The sequence below is a fragment of the Pangasianodon hypophthalmus genome, chromosome 11 (assembly GCF_027358585.1).
Source record: "Pangasianodon hypophthalmus isolate fPanHyp1 chromosome 11, fPanHyp1.pri, whole genome shotgun sequence".
Classification (NCBI taxonomy): domain Eukaryota; kingdom Metazoa; phylum Chordata; class Actinopteri; order Siluriformes; family Pangasiidae; genus Pangasianodon; species Pangasianodon hypophthalmus.
The window spans coordinates 10,557,417-10,575,295 of NC_069720.1; the positions used below are offsets into that span (position 1 = coordinate 10,557,417).

At 38.8% G+C, this 17,879-nt stretch overlaps 1 protein-coding gene across 1 annotated transcript; it reads right to left on the reverse strand.

Annotated features, from left to right (window-relative positions):
* Positions 1–295: 295 nt before the first annotated feature.
* LOC113536710 (uncharacterized) lies at positions 296–3,826 on the reverse strand. The gene is made up of 3 exons (XM_026930826.3): positions 3,680–3,826; positions 2,963–3,011; positions 296–1,838 (listed from the first exon to the last, which is right to left on the reverse strand). Exons 1-3 carry the CDS (start codon positions 3,754–3,756, stop codon positions 993–995), a joined length of 972 nt encoding a protein of 323 aa, XP_026786627.3. The 5' UTR covers positions 3,757–3,826; the 3' UTR covers positions 296–992.
* Between the last annotated feature and the right edge of the window lie 14,053 nt (positions 3,827–17,879).

Here is a 17,879-nt window from a genome sequence, read left to right on the forward strand (position 1 = left end):
GTTAAATAATTGTTAAGTGACTAACTAACTAACCAACCAACCAATCAATCAATCAATCAATCAATCAATACAAAATATATCATATACAATAATACAAAATAAACTTTAGAAAAACTTTTAAGGCCAACAGCCTCAACAAAAAATTCTAGACTGAGTATCAAAATATTTTAAATTTTATTTTATAAAACTGTATTACATTGTATTAAAACATTTAAAGTTTAAACCAACAAAATGAAAGCTCAAACAAGCAAATCCCAAGCTGGGGCAACTACAGGGACCTTCACCAATACCTAACCCTAATGCTTCTTTCTTAAACACCTGCATGACTCTTCTGTTAAAAAAAAATATATATATATACATATGTATATATATACAGTATGTGTGTGTGTGTGTGTGTGTGTAGAACTGTAGAACTGTAATTAGCAGTTATTCTGCTGTTCTATTAGATTATACTATAAATAACAGGAAATAATGTGTTTTAATTATTTATTAATGTTCAAGGAAAGTGCTGGTTTAAAACTTTAAGATAAAAAGTAATAGTGTGAATGAGTTTTAAGACATTTAACAAGCATAAAATCAGTATTTTTTCTACTGTGGTAATAAATATATTTTAGATTTTACATAGATACGTTACAATTCTACACAACTCAGACTCAGTAACTTATAGTAATGCATACAATATATTAACAAAACTCGACAGTATATTAATACAATATATACTTATACAATATATTAACAAAACAAAACTCTTTTGTGCAAAACAAATGACATATTACATTTTATAAAAATACAAAGTTAGTTTTCAAAATATCATTAACAATTAAATTTTCATTGTGAAAATTTGTGTATACAGACTCTGTACCACAAATAAGAGTCATTATTAAAGAAAACACTACAACCTTGTAACAAGGTAATTGGCTAATTACTGATTTGGGTATAAGATTAGCACTTTACATAAATTGACACACTCTGCTAGGACTAAACACTAAACACTAAACACACCTGACATCTCGCTTTAATGCTACATTGAAATACAGTTGCGTGTTCACAGAAAAACACCCACTGTTCTGGTAATCAACACTACTGAAGATGAAATTTTCTGATTGCTCAGGTATGGTGATGCCATACTGACTGCAGTGATGATATGAGCTCAGTGCTGTTGGGTGTTTGGTGATCTGATCTGAGCTCAATGCTGTTTGGTGTTTGATGATCTGATCTGAGGTCAGTGCTGTTGGGTGTTTGGTGATCTGATCTGAGGTCAGTGCTGTTGGGTGTTTGGTGATCTGATCTGAGGTCAGTGCTGTTGGGTGGTTGGTGATCTGATCTGACAACAGTGCCGTTTGGTGGTTGGTGATCTGACCTGAGGTCAGTGCTGTTGGGTGGTTGGTGATCTGACCCAAGCTCAATGCTGTTTGGTGGTTGGTGATCTGACCTGAGGTCAGTGCTGTTTGGTGGTTGGTGATCTGACCCAAGCTCAATGCTTTTTGGTGGTTGGTGATCTGACCTGAGGTCAGTGCTGTTTGGTGGTTGGTGATCTGACCTGAGGTCAGTGCTGTTTGGTGGTTGGTGATCTGACCCAAGCTCAATGCTGTTTGGTGGTTGGTGATCTGACCTGAGGTCAGTGCTGTTTGGTGGTTGGTGATCTGACCTGAGATCAGTGCTGTTTGGTGGTTGGTGATCTGACCTGAGGTCAGTGCTGTTTGGTATTTGGTCATGGATCTCAGCAGGTGGTTTTCTCTCTCCAGCTCCATGTTTCTCTCAGTAAGATTTTTAATTTTCTCTCTCAGAAGTTCCACTTCCTCTCGCACTGCACTCAGCATATGAGTCTTCACCAGATCCTACAACAACATGCACAATGATAAACAGAAATTGTTTAAAGTATTCACATCTTAAAGTTATAAGCCTGATTGTCAGCTATAGGGCAAGCAAATTGGTGCTGATTTTTGTTTCATTTTGTTTCATTTTATAAAGGTTATATGACAATCCTAATCCTAACTCCAAAACACACCCTTACATTTTTAATGCAAATAATGAGTTATAAACATTAATTTATAGTGTTTCAGTCCTAATAGCATACCCTAAACACTAAACCCTAATATACAAAACCCTCAGCACTAAACCCTAAATTAAAAACCCAAGTCTAAACCATAAACCCTGACCCTACTCTCCAAATATTAAACCCTAATTCCAAACCCCTAAACTCCAAACCCTTAAGTGGCATTGGATGCCAGTGCTGGGAATATGCTGTAGTACTGAATTATTGAAATTCCTGCTATTTCTGATCTGCTCATATCTGCTTGTATTTTGTTCACGGTCAAACTCTTGTTCCAGTTCCTGTTCTGTTCCTGTTGCTGTTGTGTTCCTGTTCCTGCTTCAGTCCTTTTACTTTCCTTTCTTTTCCTATTCTTTTACATTAAGAAATACGAGATGTTATTGTACGTTATAATGAGAAGTTGGTGTTTAGAGTAACATTATTCCCGTAAAGCCCTAAAATATAACGGACAATATAAACACAATAATAAATGCTATTTAATTTATTTATTTATTTATTTTCATTTTTACAGGATCCTCTCTTATACGATATTGTTTAATTATGTGTATTGCAGTATTTAACATGATAGCAATACTGTGGTCAAAATTTTTAGTATTGTGACATGATGACTAAATACTAATTTGAAACTAAACCCAGTTAAACCTATACTCTAGACACAAAGCCCTAAAACATAAACCATAATAATTAAACACCAACACTAAGCCCTAAGCCCAAACACTAATCCTAAACCGTAAACTCTAAACACTACAGTAGATACAGTATTTACTTTCCCGGCACTACTTTGCTTTGCAAACTCTACTTTTTGAATTGCTGCTGTGGATTTCCTTATGGGATTAATAAAGTCATCTATCTATCTATCTATCTATCTATCTATCTATCTATCTATCTATCATCTATAGTGTTTCTCACCATTGCTTGTTCTATTCTGCTGTCAATGTCAATGGAGGTGCCACAGGACCTGAGGGGGGAGAAAAAAACATCAAAAATCTGTCACTCACTCACTCACTCACTCTCTCTCTCTCTCTCTCTCTCTCCTAATGCTAATTAATTGGATCTGTGACACTGTGAGAAATGTCTGTTATTCTGATTAACTATAAATGCAAATTAAAGTTTTAAGTCTGCAGCTGTTAGCAGAACCCACACATACAAAATGAAGTAATAAATCCAGCTGTGGATAAAATTCGCATGGTCTTAAATGTCTTTTATTCATTTGTTAGACACTTTTATCCAAGCTCCAGGAGTTCAGACTAACATTACTCATTTTTGTAACTTCACACCTTTGCCTATTGTTATTATTATCATTATTATTTTTACTACAGCTCCTGAATAATATACTTTAAGACAAGTAACGGAATAGTAAGCCAACAATTTGGGGTTAAATATAATAATAATAATAAGAAGAAGAAGAAGAAGAAGAAGAAGAAGAAGGAAAAGAAGAACATGGTTGAACAATACAGAGGAATTTGAATTCACAGCCTTCTGGTCACTAACTCACAAGTTTAACACTGAACAGAACACCGTATGTCTGTGTGAATGTCACATGGAAAAATCACCTACAGCACACAAAGAGTCAAGGATCTGATCCTGTCCCTGTCCTTTTATAATAGAACAATGTTATTACTGTACCTGCTTCGTTTGTAGTTCGGCGCTGATCCGGAGTCAGTGGGTGAGTGGGCAGGGCTTGAGCTCATCCTGAGGCACATGATAACAACTTGATTAGGCTCAGTGTAAGACAGAGATGTAGTGAGTGGAAGCTGAGTCAGATCGGGTTTATAAAGATCACACTCCACCCCTTTTAGGGCTGGAGCAGTTACAGCACATTAAATTGCTTAACACTCAAACACAGGACACACATATGTGATTAGACCATAATATTAATAACAATGTAGAGCACTGTATGAACAGAATTTATATATTTACAGATTTAAATGTAAAATATTTTTGTGCAGCAGGTCACCACACTGAAGTCTTCGACATAAACAGTAATGAAAGTGTAGCAGTGTCCGCAAAGTGTAAATGCAGTGCATTTACACACTGTTTTACACACACACCCATAAACACACAGAGGAAAGAGGTGAAAGTGAGCAAACAAAGCATTAACAAGGCACATCTGAGTCAAGCTGAAGCTGATAAACTGGTGTTATTCTACATACACTGCTCACTGTAACAGAACTGGACTTCATATATGAAAATAGACACACATAGCAACATGCAGACAAACATGCACACACAGAGCGATGTGCACACACACACACACACACACACACATACACACACACACACAGAGCAACATGCACACAAACACACACACACACAGAGCGACGTACGCACACACATGCACACAGACACATACACACACACACACACACAAACACACACACACAGAGCAACATGCACACAAACACACACACACACAAAGTGACGTACGCACACACACGCACACAAACACACACAGAGCAACATGCACACAAACACACACACACAGAGCGACGTACGCACACACACACATGCACACACACACATACACTCACACACACACACACATACACACACACACACACAGAGCAACATGCACACAAACACACACACACACAAAGTGACGTACGCACACGCGCGCACACAAACGTGCACACACACACACACACACACAAAGCAACATGCACACAAACGCACACACACAGAGCGATATACGCACACACACATACACACACACACAGCAACATGCACACAAACGCACACACACAGAGCGACATACGCACACACACACACACACACACAGCAACATGCACACAAACGCACACACACAGAGCAACATACGCACACATGCACACACACACATGCACAGAGCAACATGCACACAAACGCATGCACACACACAAAGTGACGTACGCACACACAAACACACACACACAAAGAGATGTGCGCACACACACATACACACACAGAGCCTTATGTATGAGTAATTCTCAGGAAGTGATCTGATGAGACATGCAGAGTTGACAGACTTAACAGGTCTGACAACAAAATTACAACAGATTTCCATGCAGTGAGTGTGTGTGTGTGTATGTGTGTGGCTTTCCAGAGAAAACTAACAATAGTACAGAGGTGCCTCACACACAGTGATCTGTGTAATACTGTGATGAAAGTGCTTTATTCCATGAAATCAGAATTAGTGCTTGGCCCATATTTACTGGTACCAAGCTAAAAAATGAATAATTTACTCGTTCATGTACACTTTCAATAATTTTACTTATACAACAGTCTAAAAATTGAATTTAATCCTACCTAATAAAGTTGGTTTAACTTACAATTTGTTTCTTTTCTACATTAAAATGTCCACACTAATTGTTACCTTACTTTTTTAGTATTAATATCTCATCAGTATATTTAGCGCAAATGAAAGCACCTTTGGTAATTCCAACATTTAATTTTAAACTGCAAGTTCAAAGTTCTGTATAAGAAAGGCATAAAAAAAATCTTTTCTTTCTGAACATTGCTATTTTTCATTATTTCACTGTTGCCCCCAACAGTGCCCTGCGGAAAGCCTAAATGTAAACCTGTAGCTAATCTATATCATAACCTACTCAAATGTTAAATCTCCCTCTAACACAAACCTGCCTTCAAGGTGCAAAGCCAGTGCTAAGGGGTATAAAAGAAAAAAAAAAAAAAAAAAAAAAAGATAAATTTCATAGTTAAACCATCTCTTGCAGCAACAAAATACAGAACACAGCAACACCTCCACATGTAGGTTTGCTAGTTCCACATAAACATAAAGGTACATTAGTGAGATATGAACAACTAAATTAAATTTCAGGTATGTCATAAAGCACTTATTCCAGTCTTATTTTTTTATTTAAAAGCACAATCCCTGATTCAAATGTATTAAAAGTAAAACTTCACTGCAGAAACGAAGTGGTAATTATTATTAAAAACAAGTAATTATTATTTTAAAACTGACAAACACACAAGTACAGTAGACATGGGTTTTGAGTTTTAAGAACACTCTACTTGAATTCTACTACAAGTTATATACTTTGAATACTTTTAATTATATCTTGCTTTGAATACAATTCAGTTCAATTCAATTTTATTTGTATAGCACTTTTAACAATGGCCATTGCCACAAAGCAGCTTTACAGAAATATACAAATTCAGGATATAAATTTTAAATTTATAAACTTATACATTTATCCCTAATGAGTAAGCCAGAGGCGAGGATGGCAAGGAAAAACTCCCTGAGATGATATGAGGAAGAAACCTTGAGAGGAACCAGACTCAAAAGGGAACTGATCCTCATCTGGGTGACAACGAATAGTGCAATTATAAATAAATTCCTTCTGTAACTGTGTACTACATGGTTAAAAAGTGCAATTGTGTAAACAGGAAATTTTTCATTAGTTTTTCATATGAAGTCTATTTTGGTGAAATTATCAACTGTTCACTGATGGAGACTTGACTACAAACCTGTTCACAGTAACTGCAGTCCTAAAGCTATCATAGCAGTTGTAGTCCTAAGCCATCGTTGCAACTGTTCATAATAAAAATTTAGATGGTCAGATTAACTCAAAAAAAAAAAAAACTCCAAACAAACATGAAGGAAAACTTCTGAAAAGTTACTAAAGTAAGAAATCATGACATTTCTCAGTACTTCAGTGCCTCACACATTTTAGGATAGCAACTTATGTTTCAGAGACATTACTTTCAGTGTATCCAGGCCAAGGAGCAGCTTCTGAAAACCTTTAAAGGTGTGCTTCAGTTGTCTTGGGTAACTCAGACTGAGGGCGTATATTAGACCCATCAGCAAGGCACAAGTACTTGGTATATTCAGTCACTTCGGGAGTTCTGTTCCCTCTATCACAATAGTTGAACTGACTGGATCAGACAAGCTGGTACCTCTGTTGACTACGATCTTCATCACCTCCCCTGCAATATCTCTACTTTGTACTTCAGCATCCTGGTCAAAGAATTTCAGACCCAAGATTTCTGTTTCGATATATTTGTATTCATCATGTATTTTAAAGCAAAGTGAACACAACACAAAGTGCACTTTGATCTCAACAAAAATTGACAATGAGTTATTCAGTTTTACTTCATATATATACCAAATATTCTTTGAAGAGATCTTCTTCTTTTTCTCTGAGATATACCACCACGCAACGGATGGCAACTTCTCTGTCTTCCAGAATTGTTGCCCTAAAAATACAATAAACAATAAAAATAAATCTGCTCTCCATGACTCAGGATTTGATTTCTTCTCTTCAGACTTCCTGGAAGCACTCTGGGAATAAAGTTGTCCAGTCTTGCAAAGCCCACCAATGAATTTTGCTTCACCAGTTGTGGTTTGGAACAAGTCCATTTGCTTTCCATTAACAAGTCTAGACCAAAATTCAGATCAGAAAACTAGATCAGCCTTTAACCAGTTATAGTGAATATGTAAACTTAAACTCTTGCCAATTTTTCAAGAATGAACTGCAGTTTGATAAAAGTACAGCATTCAGACAAAATTACAAGTATTCGGATACTTTTGTTTGCTATTTAATATATCTCCAGTGCATATAATAAATTTCAAATTCACACATAATGTCTTTTGACTTTGCACTGGAAATGCATTCATAAGCGTAAACAAATATACGTTTCAAAAAAAGAAATTCATAGGGAGGAAAAATATTCAGCCACTATAATAAAAATTTATACTACACTCACTGAGCACTTTATTAGGACCACTGTATTAATACTGGGTAAGACCTCCCTTTGCTCTCAAAACAGCCTCAGTTCTTCATGGCAAGATGTTGGAAACATTCCTTTGAGATTGTGATCCATGTTGACATGATTGCATCAAGCAATTCCTGCAGATTTTTTCAGGTGCACTTTCATGCTGCGAATCTCCCTTTCTATCACATTCCAAAGGTGCTCTGCTGGATTCAAATCTGTTGACAGGGAAGGCCACTGAAGAACATTGAACTCACTGTCATGTTCATGAAACCAGTTTGAGATGACTTTTGCTTTGTGACATGGTGCATTATCATGCTGGAAGCAGCCATTAGAAGATGGGTAAATTGTGGCCATGAAGGGATGAACAGGGTAAGCAACAATAATCAAAAAGGCTGTGGTATTCAAGCGATGATTGATTGGTATTAATGGGCCAAAGTGTGCCAAGAAAACATTCCCCACATCAATACAATACCTCCACCAGCCTAGACTGTTGACACAAGGCAGGTTGGGTCCGTGGATTCATGCTGTTGGTGCCAAATTCTGACTGTCCCATGTGTGTGCCTCAGCAGAAATAGAGATTCAGACCAGACTACATTTTTCCAGTTTTCAACTGTCCAGTTTTAGTGAGCCTGTGCCCAGTGCAGCCTAAGCTTGCTTTCTTTGAAAGAAGTGGAACCAGATGTGGTCTTCTGTTGTTGTAGCCCATCTGCCTCAAGGTTATGCTATGATTATGTTTAATGCTTGGATGCAAATCCTTTACAGTCTATGACTGCCAGAAGTCTGGAACCCATGGACATCACCAAATGCTGTTTCCTCCCTTGAGATTGCCAAGCCTTTACTACAGCCGCCTTCGGTTGCTGCTTGTTTGTGGGTCTTTCTGCCTTCTGTATTGTCTTCAGTAAGTGAAAATCAAGCTCAATTGGGTTGAGGTCAGGTGACAGACTTGGCCATTTAAGAACATTCTATTTCTTTGCCTTAAGAAGCTCTTGGGTTGCTTTCATGGTATGCTTTGGGTCATTGTCCATCTGTACTGTGAAGCACTGTCCTCTCAGTTTTGCAGCATTTGACTGAATCGGAGCAGAAAGTATAGCTCTGTAAACTTTGACATTCATCCTGCTACTTCTGTCAGCAGTCACAACATCAATAAACACCAGCGACCCAGTTCCACTGGCAGCCATACATGCCCATGCCATAACACTTCCTCCACCATGTTTGAAAGATGATGTGGTATGCTTTGGATCATGAGCCCTTCCTTTCCTTCTCCATACTCTTCTCTTCCTATCATTCTGGTACACGTTACTCTTGGTTTCATCTGTCCAAAGAATCTTGTTCCAGAACTGGGCAACCTTTTTTAGATGTTTTCTAGCAAAGTCTAATCTGACCTGTTCTTGGGTGTTAATAGTGGCTTGCAATTTACATTCATGAAGGTGTCTCTTGATTGTAGACTTTGACAATGACATGCCTACCTCCTCAAGAGTGTTCTTGACTTGACTAAATATTGTGAAGTGGTTTTTCATCAACAAGGAAAGAATTCTGCAATCATCCATTTTAGTTGTCTTCCGTGGTCTTCCACGCCTTTTGGTGTTGCTGAGCTCGGTAGTGCATTCCTTCTTTTTAGGAATGTACCAAATTGGTGATTTGGCCACTCCAGAGTTTCTGCTATCTCTCTGATAGGTCTGTTTTGTTTTTTTCAGCCTAACGATGGCCTCTTACACGTTCATGTACACCTCTTTGGACCGCATATTAAGAGTTCCCATGAACAGCTACCAAATGCAAATTCAACACTTGGAATCAACTCCAGACCTTTTATCTCCTTAATTGGTCATGAAATAACAAGGAATCAGGCCACACCTGGCCTTGAAAATGCTTATCAGACAAATGTCCAATGGTACTGGGGCATTACACATCATCAAAGGAAACATGAATGGAGCAAAGTACTGGGACATGTTAGAGGAGAATTTAATTTCATCAACTTTACAGCTTTACAGATATCTAGACCCTGAAAGAGTGACAATAGCAAAGAAAAACTCTATAAGAACATTAGAAAGGAACCTACTGAGAAACTAAGCCTCAATGTAGAACCCATCCTCCATCAGAATGTGCTGATAATCAATTATACTTTGGACTGTGAGATTCAACATTCATTAATATTGTTATAGAGAACTTCAAAATGCCATTACTTTTCTAGTGTTCAGGAAGGTGCCAAGATAGGCAGAAACTTTGAGCACTGTTTGCAGTCATTATGGTCTTGCTCTAACTTGTCCCTAAATGTGAGTAAGTCTGTGTGCGTACATGCTTGTGTGTGTGTGTGTACGCTCCCCTGTGATGGCCTGTGATGTTTTAAATAATCGTTAGTCTGAAGGGTTTTAATAAAACCTGCTGTATCTGAACTGAGATAAAACATCCAAATATGCAAAATCAGCAAATTATACAAATTCACACACTCCTCTGTAGGACAGATTACACAACCATGACTGCGGGAAAATGATCCAACTCTGAAGCTGTAATGATCATATTCATGCATTTATTCTATTAGTGGTTAGCTTAGTGATTAGCACATTTGCCTCGCACCTCTGGGGTGGCGGGTTCTCCCCATGCTTGGGGGTTTCCTCCAGGTACTCCGGTTTCCTCCCTGAGTCCAAAGACATGTGTTCACTGGCATGTGGCTTACTGGCATCTCCAAATTGTCTGTAGTGTGTGAATGGGTGTGCGATTCTGCCCTGCAACCAGGGTGTACCCTGCCTTGTGCCCTGAGTCTCCTGGGATAGGCTCCAGGCTCCCCGTGCATTACAACGTCATACACAGATGTCTATGCATCCACCTGTCGTTGTGCAAAGGACCATCTTGCAGGAATGTTTACTCATATGCAGACCCACTCTCCTGAAATAACTTTATTCCAAGCTGGTAGAGAAAATGCACCATAATATTTAAAGACTTTAACTAGACCTGGTCACACTGGATTGAACTCGACATTTTAAGGCCAGGTTTACAGACTATACAGAAATATACATGCGGTAGGAAGTTGATGTCCATAATTTCTTTTGTTCCTTTTTTAAATTGCAGAATTTTCATTTGTGCTTACTGTGCTCTGGGTTTGTCACTAATCTTAAGTTTTGTGTTTTTTTTATGTATAAATAGTGCTGGTGTAACTTGTGTGTGCAGGATAAGCGGTACAAAAAATGGATGGATGGATATTTTTATATTAACATAGGGGCAATTTAATGTAGCCAATCTAGCTACATACATGTTTTCGGGGGGTGGATGGAAACCAGAGAACCCAGAGAAAATCCAAACGGACACAGGGAGAAAATGTGAAACACACAGACAGTAACCTGACCTCATCATCAAACTGGAGACTGGAATTGTGAGAAAACAAGGCTACCCACTGCACCGCAGTTGTTAAAATGCTGCAATATTTTGTTTTGTGAACTTTAACACAAACCATTCCATAATTTTTGTAGCATCGGAATCATTGTGTTATTACAAAATGTATTAGGAACATTGCCAGGATGTTATTTTAGTAACATTACAGCCTAATTGGGGATTCCTGACCACATTAACACTCAACACACAACTTTACAAGTAGTGTCATTTAGGGGCTCACTGAAGAGAGGAGTCTTCAGACTAAGGAGTTCAGACAGTCAGGGGAAGTTCATTGCACCACTTCAAGATTCAAAGATTCAAGATTCAAAGCGTTTATTGTCATGTACACAGTGAGGAAACCAAGTTTCCCTGAACAATGAAATTCTTTCTTTGCTGTCCACATTGAATGCCAAGACAACAGATATAAATAGAAATATATATAGAAATAAAATAAAAACAGACATGCACATACATACAAACAAACATAATAAAGTGTCGCTATGTTACAGAAGTAGAAATATAGATTATATATATAGAAATATAGACTATGTACATCTGTATGTGTGAGTGTGCAATGTTGACTTGTGCATATGAAGTATATCTCTATGTGCAATATTGACTTATGTACAAAACAATACAATACAAATACAAAAACAATAGTACAGTAGCCTGTAGTAAATTGAGTGCAACTACACAATAACAATAGCAGCTGTCAAATTTAACAATGTGCAAATCGAAATGAAGCTTCTTGATAAGAAATAACAGCAGTAACATTTACAAATGTGCAAATTGAGCTGTAGCAGTTCAGTCCACCTAAGCTATGAGATGTGTGAGACTAGTCTGTGTCCACTGGCTACCCATTTAGAAATCTAATGGCTGAGGGGAAGAAGGAGTTCCTTAGTCTGGAGCTTCTGCATTTCACACTCCTGTACCTCCGTCCCGAGGGCAGGAGTGTGAACAGTTCATATTGTGGGTGGTTTGGGTCCTTAAGGATGGAGGCAGCTCTCCTGTGGACTCGGCGGTGGTAAATAGTCTGCAGAGACGGCAGTGGAGTCCTGATGATCTTCTCAGCAGTCCTCACCACTCTCTGCAGACGTTTGCGGTCCCTCACTGTAGTGCTGCCATACCACACAGTGATGCAGCTGGTCAAGACGCTCTCAACAACGCAGCTGTAGAAGTTGTTGAGGATCTTAGGCGACATGCCAAAGTTCCTCAGCCTCCTCAGGAAGTACAGCTGCTGTTGTGCTTTCTTAACCAGCTGGGTGGTGTTGAGTGTCCAGGTGAGGTCCTCGCTGATGTGGACCCCCAAATATTTAAAGCTGCTTACCCTCTCCACTTCAAGCTCTCGGATAAACAGTGGCTGGTGAGTTCTCCTCTCTTTCATGTCCACTATCATCTCCTTTGTCTTGTCCGTGTTGAGGGTGAGGTTGTTGTCCTCACACCATGTCACAAGACTGGCCGCCTCCCTCCTGTAGGCCACTTCATCTCCGCCAGTGATCCGTCCTATCACTGCGGTGTCGTCGGTGAACTTCAGTTGTGGGGTGTGGGGTGCTAATGTTTGTTATGATGGTGTCTGAAGTCCTATTTCCAATCCTGACAGACTGCATTCTGCCAGTCAGGAAATCTAGGAGCCAGTTGCAGAATGTGGGGTGTAGTCCAAGTGCAAACAGTTTGTGGGTGAGTTTATGTGGGATGACCGTGTTGAAGGCCGAACTGTAGTCAATAAAGAGCATCCTGATGTAGGTGTCCTTATCTTCCAGGTGAGAGAGGTAAATATGGAGGGCAGCAGCAATGGCGTCTGATGTGGACCTACTGGTCCAGTAAGCATACTGCAGGGGGTCCAAAGTGTCTGGCATGCTGCTCTGAATGCACCACTCTTTCAAAACACTTCATAATGATTGGAGTGAGTGCTACTGGCCTGTAGTCATTCAGACAGGTTGGGGGGTTCTTCTTGGGAAGGGGGATGATAGTTGTGGTTTTGAAGCAGGTTGGGATGGTGTTTTGACTGAGGGAGAGGTTAAAGATGGAAGTGAGTACATCAACCAGTTCTGTAGCACAAGCTCTGAGGGCCCGCCCAGGAATGTTGTCTGGCCCTGCTGCCTTGCGGGGGTTGATCTTCCTCAGTGCCTTGTGTACCACAGCTGATGAGACAGTAGGAGGTGGGGAGGGGGATTGGGTGGTCCGAGTGTGTGTGTGTACTCTCTGTGTTGACGCTGGAGGTCTCGAAGCGGGCGTAGAAAGTGTTGAGGTCATCCGGCAGGCTGTCTGAGGGGCTGATAGTAGTGTTCGTGGTGGTCTTGTAGTCTGTGATGTGCTGCAGGCCTTGCCACATCCTTCCGGTGTCGGCAGTAGAGTAGAAGCTGTCCAGCTTCTCTTTGTACTGTCTTTTAGCCGCTGTAATGGCTCTTCTCAGTCCGTACTTTGCAGCTTTGTACTCTGTCTCGTTGCCTGTTGTAAATGCAACAGATCGAGCACGCAGCATGTGGCGTACCTGACTGTTTATCCAGGGCTTCTGACTGGGGAACTTCCTGACTTGTATGGTGGGTACGATGTTATCAACACAAGTGCTAATGTACCCAGTCACATACTCAGCATAATCCTGTATGCAGACAGAAGAGTCCTCCAGAGTGGCTGCAGCTTTAAACACATCCCAGTCCGTCAGAGCAAAACAGTCCTGCAAGATGCCCTCAGTCTGTGGGGTCCAGAGCTTAACCTGTTTGGTGACAGGGTTTGTTTGTTTGAGAGTTTGTCTGCAGGTTGGGTACAAGAACAAAGAGATGTGGTCTGACTGACCAAAGCGGGGGCGGGGTGCAGCCCTATATGCACCGCGTATGTTGCTGTAAACATTGTCCAGTGTGTTATGGACAGTGTGTTATGGACTTGGGCAATAAGATAGAGAAGAATCCCGATGTTCCTCTTCTTGTTGTGTTTATACAATCAGTACAGAATTGCTGTAGTGTTTTCACCAAGCAAGTGAAAGTGAGAAAACTTAAGATGCTTGTTAGAAAGGATTACTGCATCCATAATCACCACACAAGCACCATATTGGAGGGAATATAAGGAACCCCAACCGACACAAGGTTCCTTATTGATCTGAAGATTGAACTGCTTTGTGCAGAAACAGAAACATCCAACTGACGCTCCATCCACACTGTCTTCTATTTACTATGCAGTAGTAGGATACATGAACGGCAAGAGGTGCATTTCTGACTGATATTTAAGTGTCCTTGTAAAGACAGCTTAAAATGCACAATATAGAAATTTTCAATAAAATTAACAGTGGTGTAAACCGTTGATCTACAAAAAGTAGAAAACAGGACAAAAGATCTGAATTGGACATAGTGTAGGATAAAGGCAAAAGGACAATTCAGTTCAATTCCATTCAGTTCAGTTTTATTTATATAGATCTTTTAACTATGGACATTGTCATAAGGCAGATTCTTTTTTTAGATTTAGATCCCTAAGTGGCAAGGAAAAACTCCCTGTGATGACATGAGGAAGAAACTTTGAGAGCAACCAAACTCAAAATGGAACCCATCCTTATAAGGATTACAATGGTTAGTGGAATTACAAATCATTACACATAATAAACATACAGTAGTGACAGCTTATTTCAGTGGAAACGTGCGTCTGCCTCATGTCAGAACACGGCAATAGGTTTCTGTACAAATCCACCTTTGATAATGACAGAATAATGAATACCTGACACACTGCTGATCGTATCTTCTTACACACTGCTATTTCCCTGGAATTGTTTGCCTTCAAATGGTCCATTTATTTCATCTTGTTATGTTGTCCCTCCAACCTGAAGCACAATTTTAGCACTTATTGTTAACAAGAAAAATATATAAAATTTATATATTTGTAGCAGTACAGCTGAATTTGCTGAATACTGTTGATTCAAGATTTTATTTATTTGTCACATAAGTTACATACAGTATATAACTTGCAGTGAATTGAAAACCTGACCTACTCCTCCTTAGACTGTGCATTAAAAATAAGAAATGAATAAGAAATAATAATAAAAAAAGATTAAGGATAGTGCAAAAAAGAGAGACTGCGTACAGTAGAACTGAAGCTAAAACTAAACAGCATGTAAGGAATGTACCCAAAATAGGAATGTACCAAATATGGAGGTATATTACGTGTTGTAACAATACAAAGTGCAGTGTGCAGAGTGTCAGTGGAGTGCAGAGTGACAAGAGAGTCTTTATGGAGTCCTAAGGGATCTGTATGGTGGACATATCCGAGTTGAGGAGTCTGACGGCTGGAGGGAAGAATCTCCTCCTGAGCCTCTCAGTTTTAGCCATCAGACTACGAAGCGCTTGCATGATTGGAGACGGCTGAACAGACAGTTACTGGGGTGGGTGGAGTACCTGATGACTTTAGCAGCTCTGGTATTAAAACTCTGGTACTGTTATGAGCTGTAGTGCTTTGGGGAGGAAGATAAGACTTTCGGCATTCCAAAACTACTATAAATATATAATGTTGTGATCCCGTTCCCTTAATGTCATGTCCATTCCAGTGTTCTGATACATATTCTGAAAAAAATGTGATATTTATTCCAAAACTGGTATACAGATTATAATTCGGCATGATGTGCATGATGTGTGTCTCAAAATTGTTATCAGAAAAGTTCCAGTTTTGATATTTTAGACCACATTTGAGGAATTACGCTTTAGCCAATCACAATTTCTGAACTATATGACAAATTTGAATGTAAGTGCACATTTAGATTACAGTTTTTGAACCATTAGTTAATGTGACATCGTTGGAATTAAAAAACACCATTTTGAAAAGTAAATCACAGAAACACAGTCATATCAACCCTTAAATGGCTATTTAATTTCTTTGGATTTTATTAATATTTGAATAGCTTTTTAGTAAAAAAAAAATGTTTGAGAGGCTTGCATCGATTATTAATGACACATTTGTTAACAATTTAGACTTTCACTGGTACTTAGCAGGAGGTTGCTGGTTCAAACTCCAGCTGGGACGTGAGGGTACAAGTGCTGAAGGTCTGAGTGGAACAAACAACATGTTTGTTGACATGAAGTTTTGGAAGGTGTAGGAAGTTATGACACCTGAATGTAAAATGTTGTGTTTGTTATCATTTCTTAATAATTGCTCTGGCTTATAAAGACTCCTCGTGTTTACAGATTTAAAATTCCACCAGACTCCATCATTTACCCAGAATGCTTTTCTCATGGAATCTACACTAATGTTGATTCTCTTACCTCACTCCCATCTAACCCCGTTCCCTTCTGCTAAAACTGTAATAATAGCCTGAGTTTGGGATTTGACAAAAGAGGTAATAAATAGAGATAGACGAGAATTGAAGATGCTTTACCTACTGTTATTATATAAAATCAGCTACTTATATACCAAACATTCGGATACATATCTGCATACTTTTGGATTCCCGAATTTCAATTTTGGTATATGACATAATTCAGGAATTTAGATAACAGTCTTGAAGACTTGATTATAATTACACCACATTTTTAGAAATTATTTTAATTGATTGTAAAATTCCATTTTCGTTGCCAAGAAACACTTCACTGACCCAAACACAGAGACAACAGTTTTTTTCTGTTTACTTTTATTCCACTTAGAATTCAGGTTAGATTATTAAGTGATTAGGATTTTCTTTTCTGAATACATGAGAATGCATTTCAATAAAACATAATGTGAATCATACAGCAATCTCTGAAAAGCAACATCAGTGAATAACACCTGTTAAAAATCTGCTATGTGTTGGGCTATAGACATGCAACAACCCGACCAGTCTCGGGCCAAGGCTGATAGTTTCACCTGAAAAATTAGTGATTAGTATTTATATGTGAAACTCCACACAGACAGTAAGCCAAACCCAGGATGGAACTGGAAACCCTGGAACTGTGATAAGACTGTGAGAAAGTAGCACCACCGTGTCTATCAGTATTTTTCAATGGCATGAATGGGATTTCTAATTTTTTATTTTTTAATTTCCCAACTTTTGATAGTCTGACATGAGACTCCAAAACTTGTTTGCCAAGAAACATGGAATTCAGGGGACAGATTTCAAGGTGGCCAGCCTCAGTGGGTTCCCCATTACAAAGTGCGCAGTGACCAAAGACCTCATGAGAACCCTGAGACGGAGAACGCTGATTGAGCTGTAACTGCAAAACAAATTCCCCGGACACCTCTGAAAAGATTTATTTCATAAAGTTTTTTTTTTTAAATTTCCTGGACTGTCCACAGACAGAACACATTAGGTTCAAGTTAACATTATTTATAGACTGGCTTGTTTTTTAGGTTTGGATTAAACCCATTCTATACAAGTGAACAGTCAAACGGCTCTAATAACTACTAAAACTCTATAATAAATAAAATAACTTTGATAAAGGTGGGTTGTGATTTCTATTGTTACAACTATAAAAAATATTATGGGCAGTGCTTCAGGGTTCCCATTTTGGGAACCGCTGCAATAAGTGATCAGACAGCGCAGTCTGGATGTTCAGGGAATGATTTGAGTCAACAAAGAGAAAAATGATTTGAGTCAACAAAGAGAAAAATTTTACAAGGGCCTACGAAGAACATGCCAGCACACGTTCAAACTCAATTTAACATCTGACTGGATCAGAGTATATTTTCATACCCAAGACCGACTTCATTCATTTTCTATTGTTCAAAACAAATATTTTTAAAAAAATCACATTAAACAGGCAGTGCGTTACATGACCATCAGTTTCTACAGGTTTGTCATTTC